The following is a 23,322-nucleotide window of genomic DNA, read 5'->3' as shown; positions in this document are numbered from 1 at the left end:
AAATCCTCCAGCTATGCAGCGGCCGCAATTACATCAAGATGGCATCGTTGTGAACTTATCATCGTTAACCTTAACCAAAGAAGCCATGAGTGCATTAAGTCGTGGACACAATTTTCCCGTTACTCCTAAAGAAGTTCCAAAAACCAAAATAATAGCTTCCGTTGAACAGGGGAATATACGACCTGCCTCCAGCAATAGCCAATAATAATTGGTTAGATGTGGCCAATATCCTAATCCATTCTAAGCCTCCCAAAAATAATATCCCACATAAAGAAATAATGGCTCTAAAAGAGCTACGCAATAATAACCAAATTAGACAAAGGAGGGGTGCTTAAGGGTCAAAGCTGTATAACTAAGAGGAAACCTCCACATAGCCTTTAAAGGAATGCGGAGAACTGACCAGGGCTTCTGACCGAATGTCCAAGCCTCACCTTCTCATGGTGCACCCTGTTGGGTATCTACTTGGATACTGAACGAATGAGGATGGGCTGGCAATTTGGGATTTAGCCGACCTAATTGTATTCTTATTGGTTAAACCAAAATAAAAAATGATGGTACAACATGACAAAATTTCATGCTGGCTGGGGCGTCGCCTGGTTAAACAAGGCCTCCGTTGTTTTCGCCAGGGAACCAGGGCAAACAGCGAAAAGTCGGCTACTGGAACAAATCTGAAAACAAACCCCAACTCAACATCACCAGAGTTAAAGATCGGTACTATCAATGTAAGAAGCCTGAATGGCAAAGAAATGGAGCTAGGTGAAGAATTAGATAAGTACCAGATCGACATAATAGGGGTGACTGAAACAAAAAAGACAAAACTGGTGAGATCTTTCTGAGCAATAAATACCAAATGTTATATTCAGGCAATGACAATCAAGGAAAAGGAGTAGTAGCTATAGTATTCAACACAAAATATGAGGCTAATCTTCTTGAATGGCAGTCAGTCTCAAATAGAGTAATGTGGGCAAATATGAGAATGGGGAACTGGACAATGAGACTTATTTGTGCCTATGGTCCCAAAGAAGGTTCCACTAAGGTAGAAGTGGAGGAATTTTTTAAGGCTTCAGAAAAAGCAACTGACACAATGAAAAAGGAAAAGTTGGTCCTTGTTGGAGATCTAAATAGCAGAGTAGGAAATGATTGTGAGACATACAAAAATATTTTGGGAAAATTTGGAGAAAAGAGCAAAGCTAATAATAATGGCAAATATCTGTTGGATTTCTGCTCAGGACATGGACTGGTTATTACTAACACCATGTTCCAACATAAAAATGTGCACAAATTCACATGGAGAGAAGAGGCTAGGAATAAGAAATGTCTCATTGACTATGTTATTGTTGATAGTGATGTTTTCTGCCTGGTGCAGGACACCAGAGTCTACAGAGGATTTGAAATTGGAAATGATCACTATTTAGTCTTGAGTAGGATAAAATTGAATTTCATATTGAAAATAATAACGTAAGAAAGTTTTAAAGCTTATAAAAGTTGAGCAGCTCTCAGATGTGAACTGTAGACTAAAATACACAAAGATAATTGAAGAAAAAATGAAAGAGTTTGAGAACAGGAATCAAACCTTGGAGATTCAGTGGCAAACTCTGAAGGTAACATTGATTGATTCAGCCAGAGAGGCATGTGGTGAAGTTGTCTGCAAGGATAAAAAAAATCAGAACTCCCTGGTGAACACAGGAAGTTAAAGAGGCAGTGAATGAAAAGAAGAAAGCATATCAAAAGTTCCTATCAAATAAGTCAGCTTGTGCTCTTAGAGAATATAGAGACAAATGCAAGAATGCTAAACACAGTGTAAAACTAGCTAAACAAAAGTCGTCGGAGGACTTTGGCAAGAATATAGAAAATAAATATCAAGAAGGTGGCAAAATATTCTGGAGGTTGTTGAAGACGCTTAGGAATGGAGGAAAGAGTGCTGTAAAAGGAGTTAGAGATGATAAAGGTGACATGAAAACAGTAGAAAAAGATATCCTTGAAGTATGGAGTAATTACTTTGAAACACTGCTAAATGAAACAAGCAGTGACGACAGCACAGTGGTAAAAAACACTGACCAGGCATGCAGTCAGGAATACATATCCATACTTGAAGTAGGAAAAGCCATCAAAGGCTTGAAATGTGGAAAGGCAGCAGGAGTAGATGATATTCGACCAGAAATGCTGAAGTGTGGTGGTATAAAAGTCCTACAGTGGCTGCACTGCATGGTTCAGAATGCCTGGACAGAGGGACGAATTCTCAATGATTGGAGTAGAGCTCTCATAGTACCCATATATAAAAAGGGAAATAAAACTGAATGTGAGAATTACAGAGGTATTTCCCTACTGAGTTTCCCTACTTCCTGGCAAGACCTATGCAAGTATACTTGAGAAACATTTGAGAAGAATTGTGGAAGAAAAGCTTGGTGAAGAACAAGATGGATTCATGCCAAATAGAGGCTGTCAGGATTAGATCTTCACTTTACGACAAATAGTCAAGAAAGCATGGGAATATACAGATCTGTATTTAAGTTTTATCAATTTGGAAAAGGCATATGACAAGGTGCTAAGAGAGAAGCTATTCAATACACTGCAGTTATATGGTGTCAATGCGGCATTGTATCAAGCAATACTTAGTCTTTAGTTGAGTTGTAAGTCAGCAGTTAGAATTGAAGGAAGTACAGGAAGATGGTTTAATGTTAAATCTGGTGTGAGATAAGGATGTACATCATCCCCTCTGTTATTCATTATCTATATGGATCATATTATGATATTGATCACAAAATTGGAGATGTTAATGTCAGCTCTTTGCTTTATGCGGATGATGTTATACTTCTAAATAAATCCGCTACAAGTCTGCAAGATTCTCTGACTAAATTGAATAGCTGTTGTAATAGATATGGTATGAAGGTCAGCAATAAAAAGACCAAGACAATGAAAATAGGCAGAATCATTGAAAATGTCAACTGTGTTGTGAATGGAGACCCTGTGGAACAAGTAAAACATTTCAGCTACTTAGGCACGATTTTTACTGAAGATGGTAAATTAAATATGGAAATAGACAACAGAATCAGCAAAGCTGGTATGGTGGGAAGTCAATTAAATAAATTCATATAGAATAAGAGAGAAATTAGGCAGAACACTAAATTAGTATACAAGACAGTGCTCAAACCAGTTTTAAATTATGGATCTGGAAGCTGGGTCAGAAGTAAAACACTTGACCAAAGACTAGACACCGCAGAAATGAGAGTCCTGAGAAAGATTATAGGCATGAACAGATGGCATTAATGGCAATATCATATTAAATACGAGGATATTAGGAAAGAACTTGACATTGTCAGCATCCAGGAATGTGTTAGCAGAGCTAATCTCAGGTGGTATGGTCACTTAAACAGAATGGGTGAAGAAAGATTAGCAAAACAAGTGTTCTCTGCCAGGTTGGCAGGAAAACGACCCAGAGGGAGACTAAGATATAGGTGGATTGATACTGTACAAAGTGCCTTCGATGATAGAAATATAAGATCTGGTAATGTTGGAGTCTTAAGTAACAAGTAACAGACTGATTTCGAGGAAAATTGTAGATAGGAAGTTAGTAATGATGTAATTTTTTTCATGTAGTACTATCATATCCTGTACACCCCTTGAGTGTACATGGCAGGAATTTGATGATGATGGTGACAAAGGAAACACAACTGTAGTAATGGATTCAACAGAATATGAAAGCAAAATGCACACACTTCTCCAAGACCGGTTAACATATCTAATTATATATCGAGATCCCACCAACTCGCAAAAGAATAAGGTGTGCAAGTTATTGAACAGTCACTTCCTGGCCAAAAGAAACAGTCAACAAATTCAAACCCTTTCACGTTAAAACACCCAGAACATACGGAGCTCCAAAAATTCACAAACAAGGTACACCTTTACACCCTGTTGTATATAGTATAAACAGTCCTACATATAAACTAGCTAAATATTTAGCCAAACTACTAGACACTTGCACAAACAATTCTCCCTCTTTTGTTAAAAATTCTGTCCACCTAAAAAGTATTTTAGAAATCCGCACCTTAAATAGTTGAGACCTAATGGTGAGTTTTGATATCACCTCATTATTCACTAATGTACCATTGACTGAAACACTTAACTTATTAAATTCACAATTTCCACCTGATATATATCAGCTATTTAAATTCACAGTACAGGCAGGTTATTTTACATGGAAAGGGAAAATATACAAACAATTAGATGGAACAGCTATGGGATTCCCCCCCCCCCAGCCAACTTCTACATAGAACATCTGGAAAAGCTAGCTATCAACACAGCCACTCTCAAACCTAGTCTCTGGCTACGCTATGTTGATGATGTGTTTGCTATATAGCCTGTCCCAGACACATTGAATACATTTTTAGTGCATCTAAATAGCCATCATCCTAAAATTCACTTTACAATGGAACTAGAAGCCAATGACTGCCTGGACACACTGATCATACGTCTTCCAGAAAGTTCCTTATCATTTCGGTTTATAGAAAACCCACACATACAGGAAGATATTTACACAAACCATCACATCATCACCCTTCTCAATAATATGGTATCTTAAAAACACTAACCCATAGAGCTAGAGCAATCTGTCCCAATGACATTGCTCTCACTACTGAACTTTCTCACCTGTGCCAAACCTTCCTAACCAATGGCTATAATCCCCATAAGATAGACAAAATACTAAATGCTACCCAGAAATCCCCCCCCCCCACTATCTACCACAGAAGACTACAACAAAACTATCACCAACCCATACGTTAAAGGCACATCCGAAAAGATATCTAGGGTGATTAACAAACACCAACTACGCACCGTATTTAAACCTTATGTGAAATTGGCAACTCTCATCTGTTCACCTAAGGACAGATTCACTCCTTTATCACATGCAGGAGTCTATGAAGTGCCCTGTTCTTGTCATCGAGCCTACTATGGACAGACAGGAAGAACTGTGGACATCTGCCTCAGTGAACACAAAAAATATATCGGGCACTTTCGCTATGGCAAGTCGGGTCTGGCAAACCATGTTTTGGATACCCTGTCACACAGGATCAATTAGGAAAAAACAAAAGTACTGCATAGAAGCTTCTACAAGTCGAGAGGTTGTTCCTGGAATCAACAGAAGCCTTAAAACATACTCCAAACCTTAACAAGTATGGCTGTATAAATCTACCAAAGATTTGGGAGACTATCATCCTAAGACCAAATTAATATTTATTTAATTTTATTTTTTATTTTTTCAAAAAAATTTCAAGGACTACTATTTGGACAGCTATATTTTTTTCAAAACTTTGGACTACTGTTTTTTTTTTTTTTTTTTTTTTTCTAAGTTAATAAACTTAGATGGCACCATATTAGGACTTTAGTCTTGTGTTGCACGCTGCAAATTACTTATACTAGCCCCACTGTTACACCAAATTGTGGTTGTCTTGCATTTGTAACAAACTTTGGTTGTGTGCTCTGAAGATGCTGGATATAGTACCATTGAAATATTAGCTTTTAAGTTAATAGTTATTTTCTTATCAATCTGTGTTTGATTCAATACCGTTTAAATTCAATTGAACATAAGGATCAATGATAAAAGATCATTTTCATATAGAAGACAAAGGGATGCATGATATAAAAATTCCTGAGGAACATCTGCATTAGTAGAAAAATACAAAGAGAGAAGGCCATCCACCATTGCAGTAAATAACCAGGGAGAAAACTGGCTACGCAATTACAAAGGATGAAAGCAGACCATAAGATGGCTACTTGCTTAGCAGCTGCCTCTGCTAGACCATATGAAATATCTTGGTACTTCAAGTGCAATGGTACTACCTTCACAAAACCTTCCATGACAGAGAGGTGGTATGATTGAGACTTACTTCTGAAAGGATTATGCAGGATTTCAGTTGATGGAATTTTTCATTTTATGGAGGGTGGGGAAAGGACGAGAGGGCATCCTTGGAAGCTGAGAACGAATATAGTACTCCCACAGATTTGAGACCCTTCGACATTTCTGCGCATGTCAACAGGAGAAGAATCCATTCCGATAATAGGGTAATCAGTCCGTATTGTGGAATGAGTTGTTTATTATTATACATCAGAAAATTTATTTCTCTTTTATGATCATTGTAGTTAACTATGTTGCTTGTATAACAGTAGGAAAATTTTACCTATAAAGAATGTAATTTTGCATGTTGGTGACCAATTCGTACATCCTTCATTTCTTTCTTCCCTTCAGCATGAATAGACTATTCTTGGCAAGTTGCCAAGCAGAGAGCTACAAACAGTGGGCGAACTATACCACAAAGAAGGGGCTGAGACCTAGATTTTTCTCTCATAGAGTGGTGCATGATTGGAATGGATTGCCATTGGATGTTGTGTGTGCAAGCAGTGTGAATGAATTCAAAAACAAATATGACAGCTGGTGTGTGTGGTATGTGGCCTCCCTTGATGAGTCCCCGACTCCATGGAGGTCTCTCTTAATAATAAAAATTACAATAATAATAACTTGTGCTTGAAGGTCTGTCATGTGGACATGGAGATCTACTTGATCTTTAGTATCCTTTTTTTTTTTAATAGACTAAGTACACCTGTGAAGATACCATTACGACCAGAAGCTTTTTTGATTTCTAGGATATTCAAGATTGTTCTTTAGTAAAAAAAAAAAAAGCTATAGGAACAGTGCTGTACATTTTCTTTGGTGTCGCTGGAAGTGATTTACCTTTGTTTTCCATGCAGGAATTAGAGGAGGAAATTGAGGTCAGGTGGTCAGTTTGACTTTAGGTATCATTACAGTAGTGCTGTCCTAGAGACAGAAAGAGGTGGAATCATATGTGGATAGAAGTTGCACCTAATGCAAGGGAGAGATGTGACACGATGATCATTTAAGTTTTCTGCATTTAACCTAGATTTAAATTTTTTGATGGCTTGTTAATGGTTTGTTGCAGGCTTTAGTGTGATCTGAAAATGAAGGTCAGAGTTTTTGTTTCAAGCTAACTTCACGTGCTGATTTTATTTTATTAATTTTGTTTAACATGTTATAGGTGTAGAGTTTTTGGTGAGCAGAGATAATAATCTAGTTGTGGGTAGAGGAATTATTGCTTGCAGCATATACTTCATCTTTTCTTCCAGCTTGGAATTTTAAAAAGAGAGCCAATTGGAGTGTATTAAAATCAAGAACAGTGTCTTTAGTATTCGGTTGTTGAACTGTAGGAAATGCTGGTTGGCTCAAATCCCACCACAGGTATGGATATCAATGAATGTATTAGATGGCAGATGAATTTCATTGCATGGTGTGGACCACTGCCCTGCTTATCAGACACCTGAAGTAGCTTGAAAAATTCCATGTTTGGTTTTTAGAGCAGGGTTTTGGGATTATTTAAATGCTAGCCCACTTACAGTTCTAATTTATTATAGATTTGCAATCTTTCTTAGGCGGGAGTCACATAGTGAAACTCTAAGGATATAAAGTCAGAGAGATCACAGTGATTTTCAGAATTAGGGAGCATTAGAGACAGCAGATGAATGATACACAATGGGGGTAAGGACTCCTTAAGCTTGAAGTCAGAAAGAGGAGATTCAGGATTTGGGCTCCTTTAGCAAGGAATATCAGATGACCATACTAATGTATTTGTGCCAACTTTATGGTGGAATAAGTTGTAAATATGGCTTCTCCATTACTTCCACCTTAGTATCACCATTTCTGGGTCTGGCTCCCACTGATGAGACTTCAATAAAAGTCGAATTCAGTCTAGGTAGTAGCCCTTCCCTCAATGCATAGCATTATACATGTTTGCAAGGAGATGTGTTGCATGAGAGCTTGGTCCACCTTTACCATGAGTTGCCTCAGTACTGAAGATACTTCAGGTGCAAACTTTGTTTGCTTACACTTGGATAAAGGATTAAACTAAATTTATTATATTTCCTTTTTCAGTTGATTGTTTATTTAGAATTTTACTTTTCAGCATGATAGTTGTATCATAATGATGCTAAATTTTTGGTAAATTATTTTCAGTTTCACAGCAAATGCAAGAACTAAGAGTACGTTTATTTTTTAGAATATATTATCCAGCAGACTCAGGTGTGTGTGTGTGTGCGCGTGCGTGCCTATGACACACACACACACACACCACACACGCCTGAATACACAATGCTTCATACAACCATAGTGAGTATTATTATTATTATTCCGGGCAACTCCAAGGAGTCGACAGACTCATCGAGGGAGCCCCTAACATGTCAAGAACAACTATTCGACATTCACACAGTATCTATCATACTTTGCCTTGAACTCATTCATGGTCGTAGCACCACCACAGATTCTGGCAGCTTATTCCACTCATTTACCACTCTCCAAGTAAAAAACCTATCTCTAATACCCTTGTTAACCACATTCTTGCCCAGCTTCCATGCATGGCCCCTAGTCCTCCCACCACCAGTCCTATTTTCAAAAATATCTTCAGGATTAATCTTATAGTAACCCTTCAGTAATTTGAATATCTCAATCATATCACCCCTTTTCCGCCTATTGACCAATTTTTGCAACCCACAAATCTTCAACCTATTCTCATAAGGTTCATTCCACAGACCTGCTATCATCTTGGTCACTCGTCTCTGGATCCTCTCCACTTTCTCCTCAACACGAAGAAACCCTGGCGCCCATAATTGGGCACAGTAGTCCAGATGGGGTCTTATCAAGGCTTGATACAGAGGAACAATAACTTGTTTGTCTCTGCTTGTTAAAGTATTTTTCAGAAGCCAAGTGATTTGATGAGCTGATTTAGCCACTTTTGCAATGTGCTCCCCTAAACTTCAATTCCCTATCCACCAACACTCCCAAATCCCTGGCCTCATCAATCTCCTGGAGTACGGTTCCACCAATGTGATATACTACTGCTGTTCTTTTCACCCCAAAATGCACAACCTTAAACTTTGCCACATTAAATTGACATCCATTTTTCCTTGTCCAGTCCTCCAAACTATCCAAATCATCCTGTAAAATTTTGACATCCTCTGCACTCACAATTGCTCCACCCAACTTTGCATCATCAGCAAACAAGTGAACACTTCCTCTCAGATCCTTTCTTATATCATTGATGAACAAATTGAAAAGTAGTGGTTCAAGAACAGAGCCCTGCAGCACACTCAACTCCTGAATAAACCACTCTCTGGTATCTCTCCATCAACCACCCTACTATCCATCTCACCAACCCTATATCCATCCCAATCTGCTCCAGTTTACTGATTAGGGTTCCATGTGGTATCCTGTCAAAGGCCTTGGCAAGGTCCAGTAGAATCACTGTAAACCCATTACCCTTATCAGTTCAGCCGTCACTGTGTTATAAAACGTGAGCAAGTTACTGAGGCATGATCTACCCTTCACAAAACCATGTTGTCCCCCATACAATATCCCATTTTCATCTATCCAATCCTGTATTCTTTTCTTGATTAATTTCTCTAAGGCCTTGACAACGATTCTTGAAATGCTAATAGGTCGGTAATTTACAACAGCAGTCTTGGAACCACCTTTATGCAGTGGAACTATTTTCCCCTCTTTCCACCCCCTTGGGACTAACCCAGACCCGAGACTCAAATTGAACAAAAAGGTTCTTGTACGACACGAGCTGGTATACCATCCAATCCCACAGATGTATTAACATTGAAGTTATGCAATAGACTACTCACTTCCACTTCATTCACCACAATTCCCGTATTATCTACTGGTTCATTCATTTCTGCAATGTCACCACCTGGATGATATATTCTTGCAAGGTGCCCACTCAGTAACTCAACTAAAATAATAACAGTTTATTTTTCACTTGGTTATCTTTCTCTAAATCCAGAGTAATTTATTAAAAAAGGGTGGCACACCATTTGGCAATTCCTATAGGTAGAGATGACCTGCTAATGCTTCTGCCTGGTATCTCCACTTGGGCCTGGCTACCACTGAAGAGACCTCAATAAAGGTCGAAACTAGTCTGGGTAGTGGCCCTTCCCTTAATGCATAACATTAGACATATCTGCAAGGAGATGTGTATTGCATTATAGGAGATACTGAGATAGGAGTGTTGGTAGCTTACTCCACCTTTGCAACGAGTTGTCCTGGTGTTGTACCACCTTACCCCATTCCTGAAGATACTTTCAGGTGCAAACTTTGTTTGCTCACACTTGGAAAAAGGATTAAACTAATTTTATTATAAAATAATAACAAGTGTTTTAGCAAAAGACTGTATATACAGTTGTCAAGAATTTAGGAGAAAATCAGCAATTTTCAATTGCAACAGATTCATCAAATAAAGGAAACATTAAAATGTTTCCTTTAATGTGTAGATATTTTTCTAAATCTAGTGGAGGAGTTAAAACAAAATTTTTGAGTTTCTTTAACAGCCAGTCAGTAATTTCAAAGGCTATTTCACTTTGCTTACTTCAAAAGTTGAGGGAGCTGAATTTAAATCCCGAGAATATTGTTAGTTTTTGCGGTGATAATGCTAATATCAATTTGGTATTAATCGGAGTGTATTTACAGAATTAAAGAAATTTAATAAGGAATTAATAGATATGGGGTGTCTTTGCCATGTCTTACACAATGCAACAAGAAAAGATACAAGCTGTGTAGATGTTGATATAGAATGTGTAATTTTAAAAATATATATATAATGAATTTAGTTCACATAGTGAAAGGTTAGAAAATTTAAAAGAACATTATGAATTTTGCGACCTACAATATTCTGATCTAATGCTTCATATTCCTACAAGATGGTTGTCACTCCTTCCAGCAGTAGATAAGCTAAACAAAAATTTTGAGCCGGTGAAAAACTATTTTCTATCTTTGGAAAGATGTCCACCTATTTCACAAGATCTTTTTTCAAACGAATTAGTTGAAGTCTACCTTTCTTTCTTTTCAAATGCAGCAACCTGTGTCCAAACTTAATTTGTAATCTAGAGCAGGATGGTCCAATTATAATAGAACTATTTAACCAAACGGCCAATCTAAGAAACTCTCTGCTTTCTAAATTAAATGATCATTTTTATGGATCTGTTGCTATACAAAAATTGAAATCTTGTTGCAAGCCAGTGGGGATAAATTTATTATTATTATTATCCAGGCCTCCATGGAGTCAAAAGACTCTCGTGGGAGGTCCTTCCTAAGAAACGCAGTCTATCAAGACTCATCGAGGGGAGGTATCTCCTAAGAAACACAGTCTATCATACCACTCCTTAAACTCATTGACCGTTCTCGCTCTCACCACTCCACCAGGCAATGCATTCTATGGTTCAACCACCCTCCATGCAAAGAAACCACTCCTCACACTGTTGCTCAAGTTTTCCTTTCGTATCTTCCAGGGATGGCTGCTTGTCATCACTCCTTCTCGCTGTTCAACCAAGCGAAAGAACTCCCCAGTGTCAACCCTGTAACCACCTTTCAACAATTTAAAAGTCTTAATCAAATAACCTCTCCTTCTTCTATCCACCAAACTCTGCAGTCCACGTTCCCTCAGCCGATCCTCATAACTAACATTGTACAGTCCTGAAATAGTCTTTGTTATCTGCCTTTGAACCCTTTCCACAGTTAATTTATCCCCTTCAAATCCTGAGGACCAAATCTGAAAACAACAGTCTAAGTGTGGTCTGATCAGAGTCTTATAAAACGGAATGATAACCTTTTTATCTCTGCAGGTCAATGTCCTTCTCATTATTGCAGCAATCCTCTGTGTTACCTTCACCACCTTTGTAATATGTCCCCTAAATTTCAGGTTTCTATCAATCATCAACCCCAGACTCTTGTCTCCCTACTTCCTCCAGTTTAACTCCTCCCATAGAGTATGCAGCGTCCCATCAATGTGTCCCAAACCTCAAACCTTGCATTTTGCTGCATTAAACTGAAACCCCCATTCATTTGCCCATCATCTATCTAGCTTATTCAGATCCTCTTGCAGGACTACTACATCTGCATTATCACTAATAATCCTTCCCAGCTTTGCATCATCTGCAAACAACTGAATATCCTCTTGCAATGTCACTGATATAAAGGTTAAACAATATTGGTCCCAGTACTGGTCCCTGTGGGACCCTACTTGTAACGCTCTGCCTCCTTGAAACTTCCCCACCATACACAACTCTCTGATACCTATCAGACAGCCAATCCTGAATCCAGTTGACCAATCTGACATCCACACCCACGTGCTGCAACTTAAATATCAGCTTATCATGTGGCACCCTGTCAAATGCCTTTGCTAAATCTAAGAAAATGGCAGTATATGCCTTTCCCTCATCTAATGCTCTTGTAACTTTATTATAAAAGGCTAGCATATTGCTAAAACAAGAATGTCCCTTCACAAATCCATATTGACTCTCACAGATAACATTACCCCCATCTGCCCAATGTTGTATACGGTCCCTCACTACTTTCTCCAATATCTTAACAACTACTGATGACACACAAACTGGCTTATAATTAGACACTTCCAGTCTGCTACTGCCCTTATGCAATGGCACTATCTTACCTTCCTACCATTCCATGGGCACCTTTCCCACAGCCACACTTTCATTGAAAAGCCAGGTCAAAGGCACTGTCTCTAGCACATTCACTCAAAACTTGTGGCTAAATACCATCCAGTCCCACAGCTTTACTGACCTCCAGAGTACTCAGTATTTGAAACACACTCTCCTCCTGTACCTCTAAACCTCCAACCTGCCCTATCCCTCTAGTATTAAAACTGACTCCTCCAGGATGAAATACTCCAATAAAGTGTTCATTAAACGATTCCACTATGTCCTCTGCATCAGTCATTCTATTCCCATTTTTATCTCACAATATCATTCTTCCACAGTCATTTCTCCTCCTACTGGCCACATAGCTAAAAAATTCCCTAGGATTTTCTTTGGATCTTAGAGTCAATCTCCTCTCACATTCCAGTTTCGCTTTCCTTACCACACTAGTCACTCTTCTGGCCTGTGTCTTATATTCCTCATGCATCTCTTCACCTATCTCCTTATATCTCTTCCATAGCCTCTTTTTCGCATGCAATTCCTGTTTAATATTGTTTGTCATCCACTTTACTCCAAATTGCGTCCTCTTCTTCACTCGTGGTATACAACTTACCATTGCTGATAACAAATATTCTTTCACAATTTCCCATGCACCGGTGATATCCCGGCCTTCCAATTCCTCCCTCCATGAAACTTCCCCTAGTTAACGTCTTAGACTATTATAATCACCTGCCTTATAATTCCACATACGTTCCCGTCTCTTTAATACTCCTGCATGTCTATTCATTTTCCAAGCCCAAACCATATGGTCACTCTCTCCAACAGGTGGGAGAGATGTCATCTCAGTTATTATCAACTCTTCTGATGCTATAACCAAATCCAAAACTCTTGAACTTCTTGTTCCCTCTATTACATGTTGCCTAAGACATTTGTCCTGCAAGAATTCTAGAAATTCCATTCCCTTATTGCTACATGCATCTTCCTCTCCCCAATTTATACTACTGTAGTTAAAATCTCCCATAACAATCATTCTTCTTGCACTTGCCAAACTCAACTATCTAAACATCTCCTGGTCTTCACCCTCTGTACTCCTGGGTCTGTAGCAACACCCCACTAAATATCTTGTTTATTAAGACTTTTAATGGGATTATATTGATCAAGTATATAATAAACAACTAATCAATATAATCCCATTAAAAGTCTTTCTAGAGCTTTTTGGTCAAGAAAATTGAACATTTTTTAACAGCTTGTTTATTTGTTTATTTTGTATATTTACTTGTATATTTGTTTAAGAAAAGGGCAGACAATTTTCTGGAAACGTTAATTCAGTATATTGAAAAAAGATTTAGTTTTGAAAATAATAAGTATGAGTATCTTAATATATTCAAATTACATGAAGTGGCACATTTTGATCTTTTCTTAAAAGTTATAGATTTATTTAAAATTTCCAATATTAATATTGATTTGCTATATGAAGAGTACATCCTGTTAAAATCATTCCATAAAAATATTGACACAAAAGAACTCAAAAATATCACAGATATTTGGATAAAATTTTAAATGCATACGATGTGCCTAATATAAAAAAAATTATTAATTTTGTTTTTGCTTTGCCTCACTCAAATGCAATGAGTGAGCGAGTATTAGCATAATGTTCAGCTCTTGGAAAAAGGATAGGAACAGATTAAACTTAAAACTGTTGAGGGAGAATTATTGGTGAAAACACCAATTACAATGTCATGCAAAGAATTTTATGTAGTTGTATTAAAAAATGAAAAATTGCTAAAAGAAATTTGCTCGAATAAAAATTATTGTTAGGTAAATACTTCTCTTTTGATAAAATAAATCAGGTTTACTGAATTTATATTGTAAATGATTATGCAAAGCATATCATGAGAATATTTCTAAACGTTTACATTAGTGTTCATAACTGCCAAAATAAAATATTTAAATTTTGTTTAAAGACTTGCTGTGAATTTGACTAATTGTACCAAAATTTGACCAACTCTGTGTTTCATGCATTTGTATATTGTGAAAATCTACAAATATAGAAATAGAATAATCTTATTATAATTGTTCGTTCTTTGTTTGATAGTGCGATTATCCCGAAAGCCAAGCCAATAATGAATACCCCAAATCCTTACCATGAATACCCCAAAATCTACGTATGATACCCCAAAACCAAATTTTTAATCTGGTCGCCCTAGTGGGCATGCAGAAGTTGTTTTCAGTGTTTATGATAAGACTGTACAGTTAACTTTGTGTGGGGAGGGAGAGAAAGTTCCCTATGTGTAATTTCCCACTAGTGAGATCTTAAAATCAGAACAGATCAACTTTTTTTCCATATTGGAGGACAATATGTCTAGAGTGCGTGCGTGCACGTGCTCTGCATTATGGAATATCTAAGAAAACTTTTTGTGGTTGGCTATTCATAACTTCATTTTTTAAGGAAATTGCAATGTAGACTCGTATATTAACCAAAATAAATTTAACGAATATATCCAATATTTCAGCGAAGTCAAATTGCCATCATTAGGGAACAAAATACATGAATATGTGCACATAGGCACTATGCTAAGTAATAAGGCTGAAGCATGTCAACTGCAAGTAAGCCTAAAGTTCTAAATACTTCAGTTCCAACAGCTAAGGATACCCAATTTATCCCATTAACACTAATTAGGACTTTAGACTTACTCTCAGTTGACATGCTTCAGCTCATAACTTTTTTTTTTGTGGAGTAGTTAAAGGTTTCCTTTATCCAAATAACTAGCCTAAAGATACTCCCTTTGGCAAACTTTTGTTTGATTATGTTGCAATAAAATATAGATGAAAAAAAGAATGCAGTTTCTTTTTTTTATTATTATTATTCAGGCCTCCAAGGAGTCAAAAGACTCATCGAGGGAGGTCCTTCCTAAGACATAAAGTCTGTCAAGACTCATCGAGGGGAGGTCCCCCCCTGAGAAACACAAAGTTTATCATACCACTCTTTAAAGTCACTGACCGTTCTCGCTCCCACCACTCCATCAGGCAATGCATTCCACGGCTCAACCACCCTCCACACAAAGAAACCACTCCTTACCCTCCTGCTCACAGTTTCCTTTCGTAACTTCCAGGGATGGCCTCTTGTCATCACTCCTTCCCACTGATCAACCAAGCGAAAGAACTCCCCAGTGTCAACCCTGTAACCACCTCTCAACAGTTTAAAAGTCTCAATCATATCACCTCTCCTTCTTCTATCCGCCAAACTCTGCAGTCCACATTCTCTCAGCCGATCCTCATAACTATCCTTGTACAGTCCTGAAACCATCTTTGTCATCCGTCTTTGTATCCTTTCCACAGTTAATTTATCCCCTTCAAATCCTGGGGACCAAATCTGAGAACAATAGTCCAAGTGTGGTCTGATCAGAGACTTATACAACGGAATGATAACCCTCTTATCTCTGCAGGTCAGTGTCCTTCTCATAATAGCAGCAATCCTCTGTGTTACCTTCACCACCTTTGCACAATGTCCCCTAAATTTCAGGTTTCTATCAATCATCAACCCCAGATCTCTTGTCTCCCCTACTTCCTCCAGTATAACTCCTCCCATAGAGTATGCAGCATCCCATCGATGTTTCCCAAACCTCAAGACCTTACATTTTGCTGCATTAAACTGACACCCCCATTCATTTGCCCATCTATTTTTTTTATTCATAATATGTCATAAATTTCTTTATGAAATGTAGAAGATATTTTTTAGGTTAAGGAATTTTTGCTAAGAGATTACATGTTTTTTCTTACAAATTTATACATGTAATGTGATATAGTGAATAATATCAGTGACAAATTTTAGTTTTAAAATTTTTGTATTTTACTGGTACAAATACACAATGTATATAAATTTAACTTTTTTCCCTCCTCATTATTTATGTAGGATGAAAGTGAATATGAAAAGCAGGTAGCTAAACTCGAACAGTAAGTTAATGTTTTGTATAATCCAATGAAAACTACTTTATTGATCATGTTAAAGTGATAATATTACTGCACGCAGTTCTAAGATTTAAACTATACTGATCTGTTACTATAGTGAATGAGGCTCTACATGTACTTTTCCTACTTTTTTTTTAAATGATTATTCCTAAAACATTTTAACTTATGAGGTAGGTTGATTCATTTTGAAAAATGAATGCTAAACAGCCAATATATGCTGAAATTTGATATAAAAATAACATTATAGGATAATATAATAATAATATTATTATAGGGCATCTCAATGGTGTCTGGAGACTCATTGTGGGAGACCCACACAAACTTTTATACTCACAAAACCTATCTTACCTCTCCTTAAACTTATTCACTGTCAGAACACTCGCAACTAATTCTGGCAATTCATTCCACTCATTCACCACTCTTCATGCAAGAAATGTAGTTCACACACCATTACTAACCACACTCCTGCACAGCTTCCACGGATGACCTCTAGCTCTCTCACTATTTGTCATATATTGGAAAATTTCCTTTTTGTCAATGTTGTAAAACCCCTTTAATATCTTATAAGCTTCTATCAACCCACACACCACACACCTTCAACATATTCTCATAAGGAGCATTCTGCAGACCTGTTACCGGCTTGGTCACTTGTCTCTGAATCCTCTCTACCACCTCCTCATTGCCAAGAAATCCAGGTGACCAAATTTGTGCACAGTGGTCAAGATGTGGCCGAATCAAAGCCTTATCAATAATTTGTGGTTTGAAGATGACATGGTCATTATTGAAGGAGATGTGGAAGAAGAACTAGAAAGAACAGTGTTAAAGTTAAGTAAAGAAGGAAAGAGATATGGATTGATAATGAAAACATAAAAAAAACTGTGATATTCAGTGAGAAGAGGATGAAAAAGCAAATAAAGGTCAACCAACAATGGCCTGAAAAAGCTTCATGTTCCTAGGGAGCACGAAATGCTGTCAAAAAAAGATAAGATCTTCAATAGCAAAATTAAACCTTCAGGCAATGAACAAGACATGGAAAATTAAATTATTGAGCTTTGCCACAAAGCTAAGGCCACTGGAAATATGCATATTAACAAGTGGTTCTCTCTCTCTCTCTCTCTCTGTGGTTGTGAGACATATTGGTCAAGTTTAAGACTATGAGATGATCATTGGTTTTTGAAAGAAGATCTTATGGAAAGATTCTATGAGGGTAGGTGCAAATGGTAACAAACAAACAAAGAACTGCATCAAAAAAGTAAACTGCAAAGGGAATCTAATGCAGAAAATAATGTGAAGGAAACTCAAGATATTTGGACATGTCTGCAGGATGGATAAGAGTGAAGAAATCAAAATCTCGATGTTTGGTATAATGGACAGTATAAACAGAAGAGGATGGCCAAGATGAGGGGGGTAGATGATATGAAGGAGGAGTGGTGTGGAAAGTGTTTGCAGGATTTGAGTCACCTAGTAATGGACAGAGAAATAGTGAGGAATGGTGAAGAGAGCATCAGACACTGATGATGATGATAAAACATCCTGAATGATAGCAGACAAAAGAGTTGAAAGCTATTTGATGACTTGATGACACAAATTGATTTGTGTAATGGGAAATTTGTAATCTAAAACAGAATCATTAATCATTAAAAGTATAGATTCTTATTTTACCTGTCTTTTAAGAAGTTCATTAGGTGGTGGATTATCAAGCTCAGTGCATAAAGGCAGTAGGCAATTCTCTGATGATAATCGTAACATAAATATATTAAGAGAGAGAATACTATTTATATCAGGTCATTATTTATTTATTTTGTTTGTATTTATTTATTTTTGAATCAGTACAACATACACATGTGCACCTAAAATTTTTTTTAGGAATGAAATGAAATAAGGTATTATTTGCTAATGTGAAAAAAAATACAAAAAAATGATTAAAAAATCATTAACCTATCTATGGAACTGATTTATTATAGGTTTACTTTTTATAGGTGGGCGACACATACAAATAACTAAATAAAAATTTAAAAAAAAAACCTGTCAACAAAGAAAGATACATTTTGTAATAGCTTCTTGAAAATTTCATTTTGCCTTTAAAGATATTCAGTTGAAACCAAAATTAATTTCATGATAAATATTAAGTATCCCAAACACTGAATTCAGCATCTGTATAGCCAGAGAATAGCATGGAATAACATAAAAAAAAAAAAAAAAAATCTAATAGGTGCTTATGCATCTTTGCAAAATACACCTAAAAACTGAAAGTGATTTTGTGATAATCATATTCTCAACAGATTGTAAAAACAGATAATACATTTGCACCATGGATGGATAGAAATGTTAAAAAAGAGAAGAAATTTTTTACCATTACATTCGAAAGCCTGCAGATTGTAAACTCTAGGAAATGCTTAAGAAGAAAGTGCCTTTCAATAAGCAGCAGTAAATGGAATAATCAAAGAGGAAGAAAAATTTGTTCTGTGAATTTGTGGTTGAACTGTAAAGAAATGTTATGTAACTGCTGCATGTTGTTTAATGATTTAGAAGAGAGTGGTGAAATAACTTGTAACAATTCTGATGAACATTCATGATGGAAATATTTGTAGAAAATGCAAGCAGCAAAACTGAACATCTGTATGAAAGGAGTGGAGAGAACTCATGAGTGATTGGTAGCTAACTTAATTGCTCTCTTCTGTACTGAACCAGGTATTTTTAGAACCAGGTATTATTATCTTGCATTTGGGACGGTGCTCCTTAGAGCACCGTCCCAGATGCAAGACAGTACTCATTAGTAGGAAAGAGAGAACTTCTAATCTTTAAAGGTACTTGTGGCATAACTATAAACAACATTACATGATAATCACAATAATTAACTTTAATGAAAGTACTGATATTTCATACTGAAAATAATAGTACATCATCATCAGTGTGTAGAAACAAGCAAATTAAAGAAGAGGAATACAAGGTACATGCAACAACTGGTTTACAATTAAAAATGGTTGTCAAGCTAGAAATTAATATATTAATAAATAATATTAAAACTTTTTTAGATCTTGAAAGAAGGATTTCAGCTACTCTGGATGACGAATTACTGGATATCATTCTATGCATTTCTTAACAATCTTCAGCCCACTCTTATGGAAGACATTCCTATGGACATGCAAAAATATGAATCGTTATACCGTAAACAAAGATTTTACTTCTGACAACACTCCTACTAATTAAATGGGTTGTGAATATTTCTAGACATGCATTGTCTTGATGCTGGAACTGGTGTGTTGGCTAAAGGCCATGATTGTGCTGTGGTACCTGAATCCATTCTGTATCTTGATTTTTTGCACAACTTCAAACGTAATCTGTTGGGACTTTCACGTGAAGATGCTAATAAACTATGCTTTGAAGTTGCTGCTTTACTTTTAAAATTAAAGTACTAGATAAATTACCTTCATGTAATTTATCTAGTACTGAAATCTGTGTGCTGTTTTCATTAAGACAAAAGAACTATATATCTATTTTGAAAGCAGATAAAGAAGTGGTAATGGTATGGTGTAGTGGTAATGGATAAGGCTGACTACCTTTTACAGGATACCTCCACCTATCAAGAAATTAGTTATAACCCTATAAAAAAACATAAATTAAACAATTAAATAAGCTCCTTGATAAAGTTGTTATATGGGATCAAAATACTTTGGATAAGTTACGCACCCATTTTGGAAAGACTCTGTGTATATGATCTCCCAAAAATTCATAAAGAAGGTTGTCCAGTAAGACCCATCATGAATTATATTGACTCTCCCACCTATAGAATTGCTAAATTTCTTTCACATTTATTAATTGCCCATATTTTCTTGAAAAAATCAAGAATATTCAAATACATGAGTCGGATTTGTTAGTCAGCTTTGACATTTTTTCTCTTTTTACCAACATTCTGTTATCTGACACTATTATTTTACTCTATGATGATTTCCTTCTTGATGTTGTGAAGATTTTTGAATTTGTTATACAATCAGGATATTTCAACTAGAAAAACAAGATCTATAGACAGGTTGAAGGTATTGCCATGGGTAGCCTTCTGTCTCCACTTTTGGCAAACTATTTTTTGAACCCTTTGGAAGATATCTTGTTCTCATCCATTCATAATCCTCTCTTTGGATTCATTACATTGATGATGTTTTATTGTTCGGCCTTATTCTGAAAATGAATTTACTACTTTTCTACAACGATCAATAGTCTTTATCCACACGTTCATTTCACCATAGAAAAAATAAAATACTGGTAGTTTACCATTCTTGGACATCCCTCTTACTCTCACAGCCTTGCATTTCCACTCATATTTCCACATTTTCCTATCAACAAAATTTCTCATCTGTTACCAAATACAAAAGACAAACTGTCACCTCTATCATTAGCAGATGTTTACCAGATACCTTGTGAATGGAATTTGACATACTTTGGGCAGACAGGCTCTTCTGTGGAAAAAAGAATTAATGAACATCAATATTACATTGAATACATGAAACTTCAAAAGTCTGGTCTGGCACAGCATATTGGTGCTAAACACAATATCCGGTGGGACAAAACTCGTCTTCTCCATAGAAGCAGTTTTAAATATGAATGCCTTTTCAAAAAAGTTGCTAATCTCTTTTACATCGGCCTAACCTGAATTAAGAATCTCTCAAAAGTTTGGAAGATTCTCATTTTATGTAAACATCAAAAATAGTTTAAATATTATTTAATTCTTCATGCAGAGTAGCTGAAATCCTTCTCTCAAGATCTAAACAAAAATTTTCTCTTGGAATTGTTTTTAATTGGTAAACTGATTGTCGAATGTACCTTGTATTCCTGTTCTTCGATTTGCTTGCTTGTTTCTGCACACTGATGATGTACTATTATTTTCAGTACAAAATATCTGTACTTTCATTAAAGTTAATTACATATAATGTAATTGTAATTACATGTAATTTGTTCTTTAGAGAACTTAATTTCTGGATACTGAGTAGGCAATATTTGTCCTCTAATATTTCAGATAGGATTGAGTTTTTACTGCATGGGAATTAATAAGGTTATTAGAATCCAACAGAAGAATTATTTGGAGATAAACTTTAGGGTTGTTGAAACTGATATTCTGGAAGTTGTATTGATTTGTGTAATGGGAAATTTGTAATCTAAAAGCATTTTAGATTACAGAATTACAGATTAAAAGAATCATTACAAGTATAGTATCTTATTTTAAGAATCTTAAGAAATTCATTAATTGTTTATGTATATTAACAGGTTGGAATGTTCAACAAAAAGATTATACAAAGATGCTAAAAAATATGAAGAACTAATTTTGGGTAAGTTATATATTACCAGTTCATTGATAATTGAACATAGTAAAACATTTATATCAGTTTGTCTTGTTTGAATTATGCATGTTTATGATTTTGAACTTGTGATTACTGTAAAATCTTGATAAAATACTGTAAAAGTTATGGTCTGTGGTTTTCTGAAAGCTTTAAGAGATCAGGATCTTACCATATTACAGTACAATGATATCAGGTTGCTATTTTAATCAACCAGGACACATGATCTCTGCAATAGTGAATGTTGTATCATAGTATAGCTTATAATTATTCTATGATCTTGAAATAGAAATTATGGTTTGTGCTCTTCTTACTCTTTAGAATGAGATCAAGATCTTATTATATTATGATACCATTTATTACAGTGCTATCAAGTTATCATTTCAATCAACCAGAACACGTGGTCTCTATTATAGTAAAAGTATTATTATTATTATTACTCGGGACACCCCCCAAGGAGTCTGAAGACCCATCGCGGGAGGACACCCACTGTACAACTGTCTCCACCACTACACTGAACCCCTACCACCAATCATCTCTATCCACCGCCCACCACAACCACAACTAGTATTTTTTGTCTGTAAATTGCGTGTATTCTGAAGGGCCGATTTGTCTGTATGCAGGATGAAAAATCAGAGTTTCCGGGAGAAAAAAACCTGATACCTCCATGAGATTGGCTAGCTCACTTTCGATTGAAAAAGTCAACATAAAGATTCCTCCCATTGTGACGAGAATCGAACTTAGGCCTATTCCAATTGAAGGGTGCAATGTACCATCATTCTTCCAATTGCGCTACTGAGGTACTTAAATATATAGTATATATGGTATATAGCAATATATAGTATCAATTATCTAATTCTCGTGGAAAGGCTTAGACATTGATTATGCATTTTTTACTAAATAATTTAAGGAAATTACAACGTCAACTAGGATATACATTAAAATGAATTTTAATATACTTCAATATTTCAGCAACGTCACGTTGCCATTTTCAAGAACTTAAGAACAAGACATATAGGCACAACAAACAGTAAATGAGGAAGAAGCAGGAAGCTATTATTTCTCCTAAAGTCCTGATGGTGTCCCCTAGTGGGCATTGTTGGTATTCTTGGGCGATTGGGCTGAAGGTCTTCTGATGTAGGTTTCCCAAATTTGAGGTAGTCTCATGCAGCCAAATTTGTTGAGGTTTGGATTGTTTCTTAGGGCTGAAGCTGATTCCATGAAAAGCCTTTAATATTTGTATTTACTACGGTGTATTATCCTGGCTTTCTTCCACCGTATTCTATGGCAGGTATCCAGCACATGATCAGCAAGACCAGAGTGGCTGTATTGGTGAAACCGGATGTAGTCCTTGTGTTCTGAAATTCTGATATTTGCTGTCCTGCCTGTTTGGCCAAAGTAGGACAGCTTACAGCTGCAAGGGACCTGGTATACACCAGGTGGGTCTGGGGGGGGGGGGTTGGTCTTTAGTAGAGCAGATAAGGAATGCCAATTTTTTATATGGTCTATAACAAGAAGTTAGTTAAGT

At 36.3% G+C, this 23,322-nt stretch overlaps 1 protein-coding gene across 5 annotated transcripts in view; it reads left to right on the top strand.

Annotated features, from left to right (window-relative positions):
* LOC150096283 (bridging integrator 3-like) overlaps positions 1 to 23,322 on the top strand; it is a 185,066-nt gene that overhangs the window by 55,915 nt on the left and 105,829 nt on the right. For all 5 annotated transcript variants that reach the window (XM_090409317.1, XM_090409316.1, XM_090409312.1 and 2 more), the window contains exons 4-5: positions 16,409 to 16,449; positions 21,724 to 21,785. In XM_090409317.1, the coding sequence (XP_090265443.1) occupies positions 16,409 to 16,449; positions 21,724 to 21,785 (103 nt within the window). The remainder of the gene's footprint in view (positions 1 to 16,408; positions 16,450 to 21,723; positions 21,786 to 23,322) is intronic.

Source organism: Typopeltis vanoorti, chromosome 19 (genome assembly GCF_054136105.1).
Source record: "Typopeltis vanoorti isolate ZY-2024b chromosome 19, IOZ_Tvanoo_1.0, whole genome shotgun sequence".
Classification (NCBI taxonomy): Eukaryota; Metazoa; Arthropoda; class Arachnida; order Uropygi; family Thelyphonidae; genus Typopeltis; species Typopeltis vanoorti.
This window is presented reverse-complemented; position numbering and strand designations above follow the sequence as displayed.